General features: G+C 33.2%; 2 protein-coding genes across 2 annotated transcripts in view; both read right to left on the bottom strand.

Annotated features, from left to right (window-relative positions):
- Positions 1-5,533, bottom strand: part of LOC109603106 (homeodomain-interacting protein kinase 2) — a 30,264-nt gene extending 24,731 nt beyond the window's left edge. The window contains exon 1 of the mRNA XM_049970191.1: positions 4,935-5,533. The gene's annotated coding sequence lies outside the window, so the exon portion shown is untranslated. The remainder of the gene's footprint in view (positions 1-4,934) is intronic.
- A 4,936-nt stretch (positions 5,534-10,469) lies between these two features.
- Positions 10,470-14,178, bottom strand: LOC109603105 (serine/threonine-protein kinase PAK mbt). The gene is made up of 5 exons (XM_020019557.2): positions 13,193-14,178; positions 12,326-12,614; positions 12,072-12,265; positions 11,791-12,018; positions 10,470-11,735 (listed from the first exon to the last, which is right to left on the bottom strand). The coding sequence occupies exons 1-5, from the start codon at positions 13,943-13,945 to the stop codon at positions 11,574-11,576; spliced, it is 1,626 nt and encodes a 541-aa protein (XP_019875116.2). The 5' UTR covers positions 13,946-14,178; the 3' UTR covers positions 10,470-11,573.
- Positions 14,179-14,317: the final 139 nt, after the last annotated feature.

Raw genomic sequence — 14,317 nt, 5'->3', positions numbered from 1 at the left:
GGCTTCCAGCCCTTTCTCTCGACTAACATTAATTAACAGCCTTGACAACCGTCTGGTCACTATTGAATAGTCTGTTTGGGGTTTATCTCCGTCGGGAAGCCCACATGCCTGTGCACGAACGTATTGATTAGATAATGATGCCGGGTCCATAATGAGACTCGTTCTCCCCCACGAGTATGTGAGGGGACACAAGGGGTCCCTGTGTCAGAAGAGTCGGAGGACACGTGAATGCGAACGGATTTTTCACAAAGTATCAGCATGTTTCGTTTGATTTTAAATAAACCACGATATGAAATGCTGTTGGGAAATGCAAATAACATATATTTGTATCACCATCACTGCCTCGTGCTTTATTTCCGAATGGACTCCGTGAAAATTAGCATATGTTATTCATCGTATAAATTTACCGTTATCGATTTGCAGTGGGATGGTGTGGTTGTTTTATTGTGCCATTTTTGTTTGTAACATCGTGAAATGACGAGCACTCATGAGATCATTATTTTTCCATGTCGAAAGCTGTATATTAGTTGTTATACAACCAAGCAAGCTTTACATATACATATCGATATCCTTTATAGATTAACTTAATTAGGTTAAAGTTGAATGCAAAACTGATTAAGCCGTTTACGTAAAATGTAAGACGGAGAGTTGTAATTCAATTTGACACTGTCGTAATTAAAACGACATCTATTTTTTTTCGTTTGACGCGACAGATTTAATATTCAAAGGAAACAAACAAATTGGATTTTCCGTTGCAAAACAGTGTGTTTAATTCAATCTGACACCGCTTCAATTATTTTATATCCTGTTATGATTATTCAGTTTTCGAACTCATTTTCTAATAATTGCGCAACGCAACTTAATGTTTCTATATACATTAGGTGGGAATTTCTTATTTTTAAAAAAGGGGTGTAACTCTTCACTGAATTTCAAGAAAAAAATCTATTTTACCCCTCCGTTCTTAAGATCACGCTTTTTCTTTTGGTACTTTTTCAGCCCATAAAAAGTTTAAACTTACATTTACATAAAATTTAAAAAATAGACATCATTTTTTGTGTCCAAAATTTTTACTTTGGAGCTTTATTGAGTAAGTAAAATGTCTGAAACCTTATAATTTCAATGAATGAACATCTTACACACAAACACTTAAAATTTAAATAAATAATCGATTATTTTGGGAGCACATAAGTTTTGCTTTTGGGTCGAAATTATCCCATAAATAGCTGTATTGCGAACACTTTTGATACGATACCTTTTAAACTCAATAAGAGAACAACCCATTAATTTGAAATCATAAAATTTTAAAATTATCCATCATGTTTTAAGACATTTTTTCCATTGAGCTTTTTTTAGACCATAAAAATTCTGTAATTACTATAAAGTATAAATTTAAGATTCGATAGACCCAATCATTTAAACCTTAACTGAGAATTTCTTAAAATTAAAAATAAAAACTTTTGGGACTCTATTCAGGATTGTGTATGACTCATTTGAAAGTATAAAATTAATATTAACTAAATTGTCACGTTTTTTAACCCAAAATCAACACCTACAGGGTCATTTATTAGATATAAAAATTGAAGAAATCTTTCTAGCAAATTTTTTTTAGAAAAACAAACTACACCACTGGATTAAACACACTCTGAAACGGATATATACCAAATATCATAAAAAATATGCATATTTATAATTAACATACATAGAAAATTTAAAAATCATATTCTTTTTAGGACATAATATTTTTTATCAAGTAGTGGGATTGGGATAAACTGTCAAAAATAACAGAAATTATCTCAATTTTCAAGAATAATGTAATAACACTCTTAATGCCAAAATTTTATTTAACATACTTCCACAACTCACTTGTTCTGGTGTTAATTCTACCACGAAACTTTGAGCTTTTAGGGGTTGACTATAATTTCTGCAGATTTTAGTTTTGGTTAAAAAAATATGACACTTTGTCTACAGTGCTTAAAATTGAAAAAAAAAAATTGTTAAAATCGACTTGAGCCACACTGTATAGAAAGCCTGAAATTTTTATATTGTGAAAATTTCCAGTTCTATACCTCTTTGTCAGCTTAAAAACGGACTAAAAAATTAAAAGATGTTAATTTATGGAACACAAATAAATAAAAAAATTATGAGGACTCCACATTTTCAAATATTTTCGTGTGTATCTATAAATGGTATTACACGTAACCTTTGACACGTGGTGAATAATTCCCGACGCAAAATCTAATATTAGCTAATTGTTGCATAATGCGGCGCCCAATTTTTGCACAGATAAAAATACACCAATCGAATGGCCAAAACAACCCGAACGCAGATTGGTGACGGAAAAGGTCAACGAAGATAATGAATTTGGGTTTGTACGTTATTGACAAACCGAATTTCTACAACAACACCGTGGAACAACAATGTAAAAGTTTCAAGGTCTCGTTCTTATTATTGTTATAACATCTCGGTTAAATATTGTGGAGTGTGGCAACCAAAAACAATCAGTATTGCCACAAAAGACGAAGGAAACGCGTTGCAAAACTGTTTCGCATCCTTTAACAAATCGAAAAACTGTTCAAAACTCAAATAATCGTGAATATAATTTAAATTATTACCGAATAAATGCAAATGATTGACGTAACTGGTGTACCATAGTTTCACAACGTTGCAACTATCGACAGCAGACCGAGTCATTAATTAAGCACGATAATTCATTAAAATCTGGCCGATAATCGACGCATTTGCATACTTTAAATATTCTATTAGCGGTAGATTCAATGAACTTTCGTTTCTGTGCACGACTTTTAATTCTTAAACTACTTTCTTGGATTTTCCGACAAAAGGACAATCGATGGAAGCGTTTCTTTGTGCCACTTTGTGACTTCAAATTTAGACGATTATTGTTAAATTTGAAACCGTCAACAACGAAACGCGTTGACGGAAAAATGCACGAGAGAAATGCAAAAGTTGGCATCCGATCAAAAAAGATTGGTTGGACACAGAAATGGTAAGGAATTCGAGGAATTTACCTACATTGATAATTTCTGTCGGATCAAAACATTTTTTGTTGTGAATTTAATCCACAAATTGTTATTTCTTTTACACTTCGACAATATTAGTCATTCTTTTATATATATTTATTAATAATGTTAGTTATTTCTAGAGTGGCAAATTTGACAGAATAAGATGTTAACAGACAATAGTTTGTTTTTGAAAATATTAAGAGCAAACGTTAATGTACTGTATGCAGCATATAAACGCCACTAGAAGGTGTAAATTTCTTCTACAGACTGTGCAAACTGCAAACTAACATCTTTAACTTGAAAATCAATAAAACAGATTAATTTTTATCAATAACATGTATATATTTAAACAAAATTCCATATTCATAATGGTTTTTCAATAAAATCATTTAAATTTTACCTTTAATAACACAATGAACAATTTGTATTGTGAATAAATCTGTGCTACTTAATTAAATGGTTTATTTGTTTTAAATTACATTCGAATTTTGCTGTACTCAGTTTAAAATTCAAATCTAACTGGATTTGCCAATTTACAGAGACAAAATCCGAACAATTTCAGACGAAATATTGTAAAATAATTAAAAATAATATCTTAAAAATATAAATATATTTGGGGGTCACCAATAAAGATAAGGTAATCTTTTCTTTCAATTCTACTGAATTTTATCTCCAAAAGGTTTTAATTATCACCACGCAAATTATTTAGACCACTCAAAATTAACACCTACAAATTATAAACGAACATTTTATGTTTTAACTAACTTATTCATATTTATAAATAGTTTATATATTAACTGGCGTTCGGAAATTTTGGGGTGTTTGTAAAAAAGCCAATTAGCAACATTTGCACGATGCCTAACACGCTTTCAAACTTGTAGGAGTGGTTGAATTAATTGAATTAACTTAGTTCAGGTAACACTAATTATAGGGAACACTAATGAGCAACAAATTTCTCAATTTACCAAACATTTTAATGAGATTTAAATATTGTTGAAAACAAGATTTGTTGATTATGGTGGATTTGTCATTAGGTCATCTTAACTCACAAATACACCTAAGATAAAATAATGCCTGAAATTATTATTCTTATTTAATTCTCATTTTACTTAGAATCTAATATTAAGTTAAGACAGTAATCCAATATTTAGGAACAATAAAAAATGAAAATAGAAAATAATTTTCCACATCATATTAATTCCACTTTATATTATATTCTTACTGGAAAAACAAATGTTGTTGTTGAATTTTTAAGCAATAAGATAATTATTTAGAATTTATTTAAAACCCGACTTGGAAATCCAATCAACAAGTATTATCTGGTGACGTGCACAACAAAATTACGTTCGCCCGTAGATTTAAATCCAATAAACTGGATAAATGGGCGTCCACCCACATTACTCTTGCAAATACTGTTACCAAACAGTTATTTATGATATAATAAACTAATTCCTGCAATAAATCCATCCACTGTAAAGGCTGGAATAATAATAATAATGATAATAAACGATACGGGCGAAAAATAGAATTTTGATTTGGCGACGGTTCATTGCTAAAAACTTTGGTAAACAAGAATAAACGTAGAAATGAGTCTGTTTTGTATAAATAGTTCGCAGACAGATCGAAAACAATTTAAGGAATTCATCAGACTAATATTCCTGGGCGAGATATTGTTTATTGCACTGACCTACGAACCCGAAATAAGAACGGTCGGAGCACAAACACGTTCTAAATATAATCAAATCATATTTTGCGAAAAAAGCGTATGCACAAACGACAAAATCATGAAAATAAGGCGACCCGAACCGGAGGAGTAATGTTACAAAATGTCCGTCAGTTGGATTACAGTAGCGCACTTATTTTAGGAGCCTGGCCCGTAAACATACATACAGTGCGGATAATAAAACCGCTCACCTCTCAATCCTTCCTTCTTGGGCAAACAGCTCAACTTTCATACTGACATACGGACAAAGAAGTCCTTAAAATCCAGCCATCTTGCACGGCAACGCTGATCGAGTTTGTTTACAAAGTCCACGATGCGGACGCGGCCACTTTTATCGCACCCACACCCTGGCACACATCTTGTACGCACTCATTTTACACACGGGCTCACTTAAACTTCACATTTACTCCATATTTGACGTTTTTCTTCATGCCGTTTTACACACGTCTACTTTCGAGTCTACGTTTCCGTCCCCAGTTCGCGGACACACGACAGGGGGCGCCACCGTTCGTTTATCTAGAAATTCAACACGAAAATCGAATTGGAACTGTTTTAAAAACTAGATTCACAATTTTCGAATACCGCCAAATGTATTTCGGAGGTAATTCAATACGACTCAATTTTTCCGAACCGTGAAGCAAATAAGCGTCGCATGAAAAAACACGCAACAAGTGAGGATCCGGCCCATCGACTGTCGACAATGAATTTCGATGAGATTACATATGAAATACGTGCGAGTGGCGACAGTGCGCGGCACTTTCACGCCTTTCCACACGGCACTGTAGCGTTTAGAAATCGTGTCGCTTGTGGCTGGACGCCGGATCACAATTCCGCGACCATCGTTTTAAAATGATCGCGCCAGCGCATTAGACAACCCAGAATACTGTCACACTGCGACATTGCCGGTTGCTGCATCTTATATAAGCTTTATGAAAGTTTTGCTAGTATTATTAAACCTATTAGAATCATAACTTACAAAAAAATTTATTCATTGCATTTTAATTATAAATAATGTTTATTTAAAATTTTACAACTGATAGAAGACGTTTATGTTTCAAAAATATTGTGTCGCATAATTAATTGAGATTATAGTTAAAGAAATGTGGCAACATTGGGGGACTCCGCTTGATTCATTGAGGGAATTTCCTATGATTATAAAGGGGTGTAACCACATGAGAAGGGCGTTTAATGAATAACGGTTTTTTCAATGCATGGCGATCCAACTAATTTTATATAAAAAGTTTATTTTGGATTAATTGAGTTTAGAAAGTATTGCCCATTTCCAACTTTCAAATTTTAAATATTAATGCTTTTCTCTTCTACTATAAAACATGTTGAAAAATAAAATTGTATAATGAAAATTCATTCATCATCTTTTTAAATAACACAAAAAATATAATTATTTTGGACAATATGATACATATTATATATTCCATTCACCATAAGTTTTAAATAATCGAATAATAAGAAACGCAACCTTGTCATTAATGGATGTCTTTACTTCCATCAATTTCGTCACTACCTTCTGGTTATAACTGGCGTTACGTTATTATAGGGATTTTCTCTGTGGTGGGGCAAATTGTAGTTGTTGCAGATTTTTCTCCATTTTTATTCTCTTCGTTGCTACTTTGATCGTTTTTTTCTGCACTGTCATTCAGACTTAAAGTATTTGCGATGTCTTTTTCATTATTTTGACCAGAGATTTTCTTCGTAGTATTATGCTCGTTATTTGATTTTAAAGTAATAGAATACATTATGGTCGTCTTCTCTTGATTTTCGCCATTTTCTCCACTGTTTTGGCCATTTCCATTTTCTGAGCTATTATGACCACCGCTTCCACTTCCAATCGGATTTAAAGTAGTAGAACATGGTGTAATCGTTGAATTTTTCTCATGACTTTCGCCAATTTCTCCACCACTTTTGTTCCTTCCATTCTCTGAGCTATTTTCACCGCTGCTATTTTGACCACCTCCTCCACTTCCATTCGGGCGTAAAGTAGTAGGACATGGTGCAGCCGTTGTATTTTTCTCTTTACTTTCGCCACTTTCTCCACCATTTTGGCCACTTCCATTTTCTGTGCTATTTTCACAGCTGCTATTTTGACCACCTCCTCCACTTCCATTCGGATTTAAAGTAGTTGTAGTCGTTGAATTTTTCTCTTCACTTTCGCCACTTTGTCCACCATTTTGGCCACTTCCATTTTCTGTGCTATTTTCACCGCTGCTATTTTGACCACCTTCTCCAGTTCCATTCGGATTTAAAGTAGTTGTAGTTGTTGAATTTTTGTCGTGACTTTCACCACTTTCTCCACCATTTTGGCCACTTCCATTTTCTGTGCTATTTTCACAGCTGCTATTTTGACCACCTCCTCCACCTCCATTCGGATTTAAAGTAGTTGTAGTCGTTGAATTTTTGTCGTGATTTTCGCCACTTTCTCCACCATTTTGGCCACTTCCATTTTCTGTGCTATTTTCACAGCTGCTATTTTGACCACCTCCTCCACTTCCATTCGGATTTAAAGTAGTTGTGGTCGTTGAATTTTTCTCTTGACTTTCGCCACTTTCTCCACCATTTTGGCCACTTCCATTTTCTGTGCTATTTTCACCGCTGCTATTTTGACCAGCTCCTCCACTTCCATTCGGATTTAAAGAAGTTGTGGTCGTTGAATTTTTGTTGTGACTTTCGCCACTTTCTCCACCATTTTGGCCACTTCCATTTTCTGTGCTATTTTCACCGCTGCTATTTTGACCACCTTCTCCAGTTCCATTCGGATTTAAAGTAGTTGTAGTCGTTGAATTTTTGTCGTGACTTTCGCCACTTTCTCCACCATTTTGGCCACTTCCATTTTCTGTGCTATTTTCACAGCTGCTATTTTGACCACCTCCTTCACTTCCATTCGGATTTAAAGTAGTTGTAGTCGTTGAATTTTTGTCGTGACTTTCGCCACTTTCTCCACCATTTTGGCCACTTCCATTTTCTGTGTTATTTTCACAGCTGCTATTTTGACCACCTCCTTCACTTCCATTCGGATTTAAAGTAGTTGTAGTCGTTGAATTTTTCTCTTGACTTTCGCCACTTTCTCCACCATTTTGGCCACTTCCATTTTCTGTGTTATTTTCACAGCTGCTATTTTGACCACCTCCTTCACTTCCATTCGGATTTAAAGTAGTTGTAGTCGTAGAATTTTTCTCTTGACTTTCGCCACTTTCTCCACCATTTTTGCCACTTCCATTTTCTGTGCTATTTTCACAGCTGCTAGTTTGACCACCTTCTCCAGTTCCATTCGGATTTAAAGTAGTTGTAGTCGTTGAATTTTTCTCTTGACTTTCGCCACTTTCTCCACCATTTTGGCCACTTCCATTTTCTGTGCTATTTTCACCGCTGCTATTTTGACCACCTCGTCCACCTCCATTCGGATTTAAAGTGGTTGTAATTTTCTCTCCACTTCCGCAGTTTTCTCCACCGCTTCGGCCACTTCCATTTTTTGAGCTATTTTGATCACCTCCTCTATTTTCATTCGGATTTAAAGTAGTAGGACAGGGTATAGTAGATGTCAAATTTCCATTAGTTTTCTCCCCGTTTTTGTATTCTTCTTGTGCCTCTGTAGGAGCTATCACATAGCCGCTTCAGTGATGCTACAGGCGAAAACCAAAGCCAATATATATAATGCCTAAAATAACAATAAATCATAACTAATTGTGAGATATTTTCTAATATTTTGAGTTTGAATATTTCAAAAATTAAGTCGAAAGCTAACGGATAAGTTATTAAGAAGCAAAAACTTATAAAAATGTTTTAATGGTTTATACAAAATGATACTTACCCTCATCGTTGTCTGAGAGAGCTTTAGATTTGGAATCCGGTAATGCTCTTTTATATAGGCAAAATAATTAATATGCGTACGTAAATGAAAATTTTGTTTGAATTAATATGTTTTTTACCTTTGGTTATCGATTTTTTTAAGAATAATAATATTGTTTTTAATAATACGTTTAAGCTTAAATATATTTTAGACGACCCCGCATTTTTATTATTATAATTTTTAATATATGTATATATATATATATATATATATATATATATATATATATATATATATATATATATATATATATATATATATATATATATATATATAAGTTAGTATTAGATACTAACAGATACTACAAAAACTACAACGACAAAATCAACCACTACAAAAAGACCAACAACAACAGAAACTTATAGTAGTAACTACTACTTAATCAGAATCAGATGTAACCGGATTTTTGTATCCACTTTTATGGGTTACAAAATTGCAGTGGAAGTAAAAGTATCGTAAATGCGATAAAAAAATTTTTTTTGGTGGACAACTGATTGAAATTTCTATTTCGATTAGAACAGTTGTGAGGCCAGAGATTACAAATTGGTGGTTGTAGTAGGAATATTAAAAATTATTATTCTATAATTACACTTTCATTTGTAAGAAACAAGAAAAGATATATTAAATGCAAATTTTTACATATAACATTAAACGCAATTAGCTTTAATATTTTTTTAAAATATAACTAAATTATTTATGTTTTTTTTTAACATAATTTCTCACATTAAAAAATATATAAATAACTTCTATATCAGTAACAAACAGTTAAAAACAATATAATATAAAGGTCCGTTTGGACAACAGAAAAGTTAGCTACGTCATCATATTCACCGATGCGACATGCTCATCTATTTTGACTATTTTGTTACTTCAGACGTGTTTTAATCAAATTAAAAAGACAGATTAATAAATGCTAATCTATCATATATTAATTTTTTTTTCTGTTATTAAACTGTGTTGATTTTCTGTTCGATACAACATGATGCGCTTCTTTAGGATAATCAAATTCATACTTTTTATTTATCTTGTAACTGTTATAATGATAAAATTATATTTGCTTCCATAGAACAGTATGTTTTAATCAGCAGTCGTTACCAAAGCTGTAATCTCGGAATCACAATATCAAGTAGAACGAATTAATAAAACCTGGAAGCAAATCAACCGAAAAATATTGGAAAATAAAATCAATAAAGTCTTTAAATCTGGAAACGCTGAATCACTTCGATCAGGAGAAACAGTTAAATTATTAAATTTAGAAAATACTTCAGAATAATTCTAAAGCTGACGAACCATCATATATAACTGCCAAGAAAGTCAAGAAATTTTTAATAAATTAAAGGCTATCCTTGGTAAAGAGTATTAGCAAGTCAATCAGATACCAAATGAAATAGAGGGAAGTAATGAATCAGTTAAAAAAAACTGGATGTGATTCAGGTAAAATATAACAAAAAAAAATGTAGATTTCATTCATTAACGAATACCCTTGGTTCAAATTTAGAAATGGATCGAATATAAGATAAAAGTCGATAAAATTGCAAAATGCTCAAGATATTTTGGACCAACAAAAGGTTCTTCTTGGTAAACATTTCAATCTTCAACTAATTGTATATGTTGGTAAATTTCATTATTTCACCTCCAATGCAGATATTGTTTATTTTTCTCGTGAAATTAAATGATATTAATAAAATTTGTTTTATTAATGAGCCCACTTTTAATAAATACACAGTATAATCAGAATAAAATAAAAGCAGTGTATTTATGAAAATTTTAAAAGATAAAACATGTTTGCTTTTTCAAATGTGCATAAATTATGATAATTTATTATCATAAATATAAAAATTTTAGGTAAAAATAAAACCAATCCTAAAAAATAGATGTATATTGAGACTCTTTGTATAATTTACAGTGCATAAATATTAACAACATATGAATTATTTATTACCAAAGTAACTTATACCCTAATACTAATTACAAAAAATTCATAACAATGGAGTTTGCTGCTCTAAACTAAAATCACTAAAAATAAGTGGAAGTAAGTTAAAGAATTGTATACAGTACATATAAAGTATGTATAAGTAACACTTTTCATATAAATAAATAATTATTATAATTTGAAACTGCGAAACTAATATAAAATTATGTCAGTCAATGTCAGGCTTCAAATAAACAGCATCATAAGTCAATGAGAATTTAGAAGGCACTTAAATTTCCATGGACGGTAGAAATTTCATAATACTGATAAAGAAAGTTTGGAATATAAAAATCACAAGAGAGTGAATAGTCAAAAATTAAATATAACAATAATACTCGTCATAAATAATAATAAATTTTATATACATATTTCATAAGAGTATCTAAAGGCACCACATAACTATAAAGCTGTAACCATTATTAAATAGAATTCCATGAAGAAATGAAATTAAGTATTCTCGCCAGATACACAAAACCGATTTTATGCAGTAAATACATAAATGAGTTAAAATTGACTATCATTTCGCTCGTCTCGCATTCTATTTCTACTAAATAGTGCTTAAAATTACATTTATCGATGTTCATTAGTTTGATAAATATAATATATATTTGGTATAAAACTAAAATGAAATTATTACTTAAGGCTATATAAACATTTTTTCCAACTGTCAAATGAGTAAGTACAGAATGTATGTATCACATATTTTTTTTTTTTTGTATCAATTGCTTTAAGGAAATATAAGTATTCGTTTATTTGTTGAGAAAACTATGTTGTTTTGTTGATTTGTACGAGTATTATAATTCATGTAAAAAGTACATTATAAGGCAACATGATGTAATATATGAATAATTTTGATTTATAATCTCAAGCAAAATAAACTAATCCAACATAGAATCAAGTAGAAATATGTATAAGCTGTCAGTTAAATCGTAATTATATAATTAATCAGTAGAAATCTCATGAATCATTAATCATGAATAAACCTAAAAACAACAATTAGTAATTCTGATGCTTGATGCCTCTCATGAGAGGAACCAGTAAAGCCGGAGGTCCGGCCTGTCTTAAGAAGGGATGCGAGAGCAATTCTTGAGCCGTTGCCCTTTGAGCCGGGTCTCTCACCAACATTCTGTCCAAAAATGACTGTAACCTTGGTGAAACCTGTAAGAAAAGCCACAAATTATTTATATAAAAACTGAATGATGCTATACATTACCTTATGGCCATTTTTTAGTTTAGGCGGCGGCATCTCTCGTATACGTCTCATGGCTTGCAGAGGTGGTTCGTTGAAGAAAGGTGGTTCACCGTCCACCATTTCGATGACCATTATACCCAGTGACCAGATGTCTACCTCCGGACCGTAAGGCAGTCGGGATATCACTTCCGGGCTCATCCAGTACGGCGTTCCCACTAGCGATTTTCTTTTTGGAAGTTCTTGTGATACCTATACATCAAATGTGAGTGCAACTGTCAATTAATATTGTAACAGAATATTACCTGAGCACAAAAACCGAAATCTGAAAGCTTAACACGTCCGTCAAGAGCCAGAAGTATGGAGTCGGATTTTATGTCTCTATGAATGACGCCCTGTGAATGTAAATAAGCCAGCGCTTTCAGACACTGTTTACAAACGGTGGCTATTTGTTCCTCGTCCATTCTGGAATGTGTCACTATGTCAGTCAGAGCTCCACCTGAAATGGTCAAAAAAAATCAATTAGTTTTAATTTCCATTAGTGAGATCACTAACGAACCTTCCAGGAACTCCATGACGACCCACAGTTCGTCGTTAACCAAATAACTGTCGAACATCTCTACGATATTCGGATGGTGATAGTCGCGCATGATGACGACCTCGTTGAATAGTAGTTCTCGTCGTTGCTGCTTTCTGAGATCCATTTTTTTGACGGCGACTTGTCGTCCGGTGTTTCGGTCATGGGCTATGCAAACTGTACCAGTGGAACCTTCGCCGATTTTCACGAAACGTTCCAGGTTTTCGCGAGGGTCTTTCGACGACACAACCATTTGGAGAGCTGCCCTGAACTGTAACGAAAAATAAATTATGTAACTGCAACAAAATTAAACTCGAGGAAAATTCAATTCAATTATGTATAGTACGTGATTTGAATTTTTAACGCATAAATTCCAATTGAAGACAGTGTGAATTAATAATTAATATTGTGCAGCCCATAGAACACATGTTACAAGTAATTAAAACACAATGTTATGTTACATAATAGAGGATATAAAAATGTTAATTAAATTAAATTGACAAAAACTTTTGATACTTTTTATTTTATTACAATTTTAAATTGTTATTGTTTGATTTGTACAATATTCATTTTTTAAATAAATCTTTACTTTTTTCTATTTTTACATCAAAACATTAAAATTGGATCTATTTGGCATCACACTTCATAAATATAAATTTTACTCAGAAAAGAACTAAAATTATACAGAAAATTGTGTCAATGAAAAGGATATGCTAATAAACTCTAATTAACTGGAACAAAATGTATATAAATAAACACAAGTGAGGAAAGAAACACTTCAGCATAATAAAAATCAATAAATAATTTGTAATTTCCTTTCAATAAATAAAACAACAGTAACCCACTGACCTGTTCATGTGTCAGCCTCTGTTCATGATGTTTACTGGTTGCAGTCTGCCCTGCTGCAACACCAGGCACATGCCCAACAGCCCCATTTTTAACGTTTTGGTTCTGATCAGGTCTAGGCGGATAAGTGTGTTGTAAACTCTGTTGTGAACCATGTGAGTGCCCCAACTGCAATCCTATTGGGTTTGGTTGGGGTGGCATGGTCTGTTCTCGAGGATAGGGATAGTGTGGTTCCTGCACATTACCATTGTGCACATCTTGGTTGCTGAGGGAACGTTCGGCCGGGCTCTGGTCGCGCACCTGAGGCTTACTTATGCTAGGGTCCCTCCTCATGCTTGGATACTGCATGATTTGTTCCTCTGGCACTGCTGGGGGCACGTTCGCGTTGTTGCGTTCCCGTCGAATTCTCGGCGGGCTCGAGGAACGCAACGAGTTCGATCTGGCCACATTCGAGGTTTTGGGCAGAACAATTCCATTGGTGGGTTTCGGTTGGAGACTGAGCCTGTTTTCTGATTTATGATCGCCACGAACGATCGTCTTCAAATCTAGGATTTCGGTCGGTGTTATTTCACTGGGATCTACCAATGGTAGGGGTCTGTTGGTAGATTTGAGTATTTGGTTGTTGCCGACGATCGAAGCCCACTGCAATGGTAAACCGACATATTTACCCTCGCGCTTGTCGAAACCGGTGTGCACCCGGTGCTCAAAATTAGTAGGCGTAGAAATTTGCGGCTTCTTCTTTTTCTTCGAGAACATTTCGGTTGCTACGCCTTTTAATGAACCAACAACGGTGTCAACATACGTACATACATAACCTGACACTTTTCACTACGCACCGATTCACAACCATCCACAACGCTAACTTATCATCCACCTCCAATTATTTTACTGTCAGTTTATTTAACACATTTATTTAAAAAATGAACGCACGTAAAATTGTTGCAGTTCGTAAATATATTTAGAACAGTTTATTTTCTCATGCAGCGCCCCCTAACTCAGCCGTTGGGTATTACGAATGGAATTCGGTCTGGCGGAAATGTTCTCATTATATAAAATAATTATTTTATATAAGTCCGTTACAAAGGACATGGCTCTCTTTGAAACATTTGAACACCATAATTAATTAGT

This window comes from Aethina tumida, chromosome 7 (assembly GCF_024364675.1).
Source record: "Aethina tumida isolate Nest 87 chromosome 7, icAetTumi1.1, whole genome shotgun sequence".
NCBI classification, from domain to species: Eukaryota; Metazoa; Arthropoda; class Insecta; order Coleoptera; family Nitidulidae; genus Aethina; species Aethina tumida.
The sequence above is the reverse complement of the archived record's forward strand: the minus strand, read 5'-3'. Positions and strand labels throughout refer to the sequence as shown.

What these genes read in the sequence shown, in the direction of transcription:
- LOC109603105 (XM_020019557.2), bottom strand. Translation starts at nt 13,945, where the DNA reads ATGTTCTCGAAGAAAAAGAAGAAGCCGCAAATTTCTACGCCTACTAAT. An exon ending in CGTCATGGAGTTCCTGGAAG is followed by an intron (nt 12,266 to 12,325) that starts GTTCGTTAGTGA and finishes TGACCATTTCAG; the next exon opens with GTGGAGCTCTGACTGACATA. An exon ending in AACTAAAAAATGGCCATAAG is followed by an intron (nt 11,736 to 11,790) that starts GTAATGTATAGC and finishes CTTTTCTTACAG; the next exon opens with GTTTCACCAAGGTTACAGTC.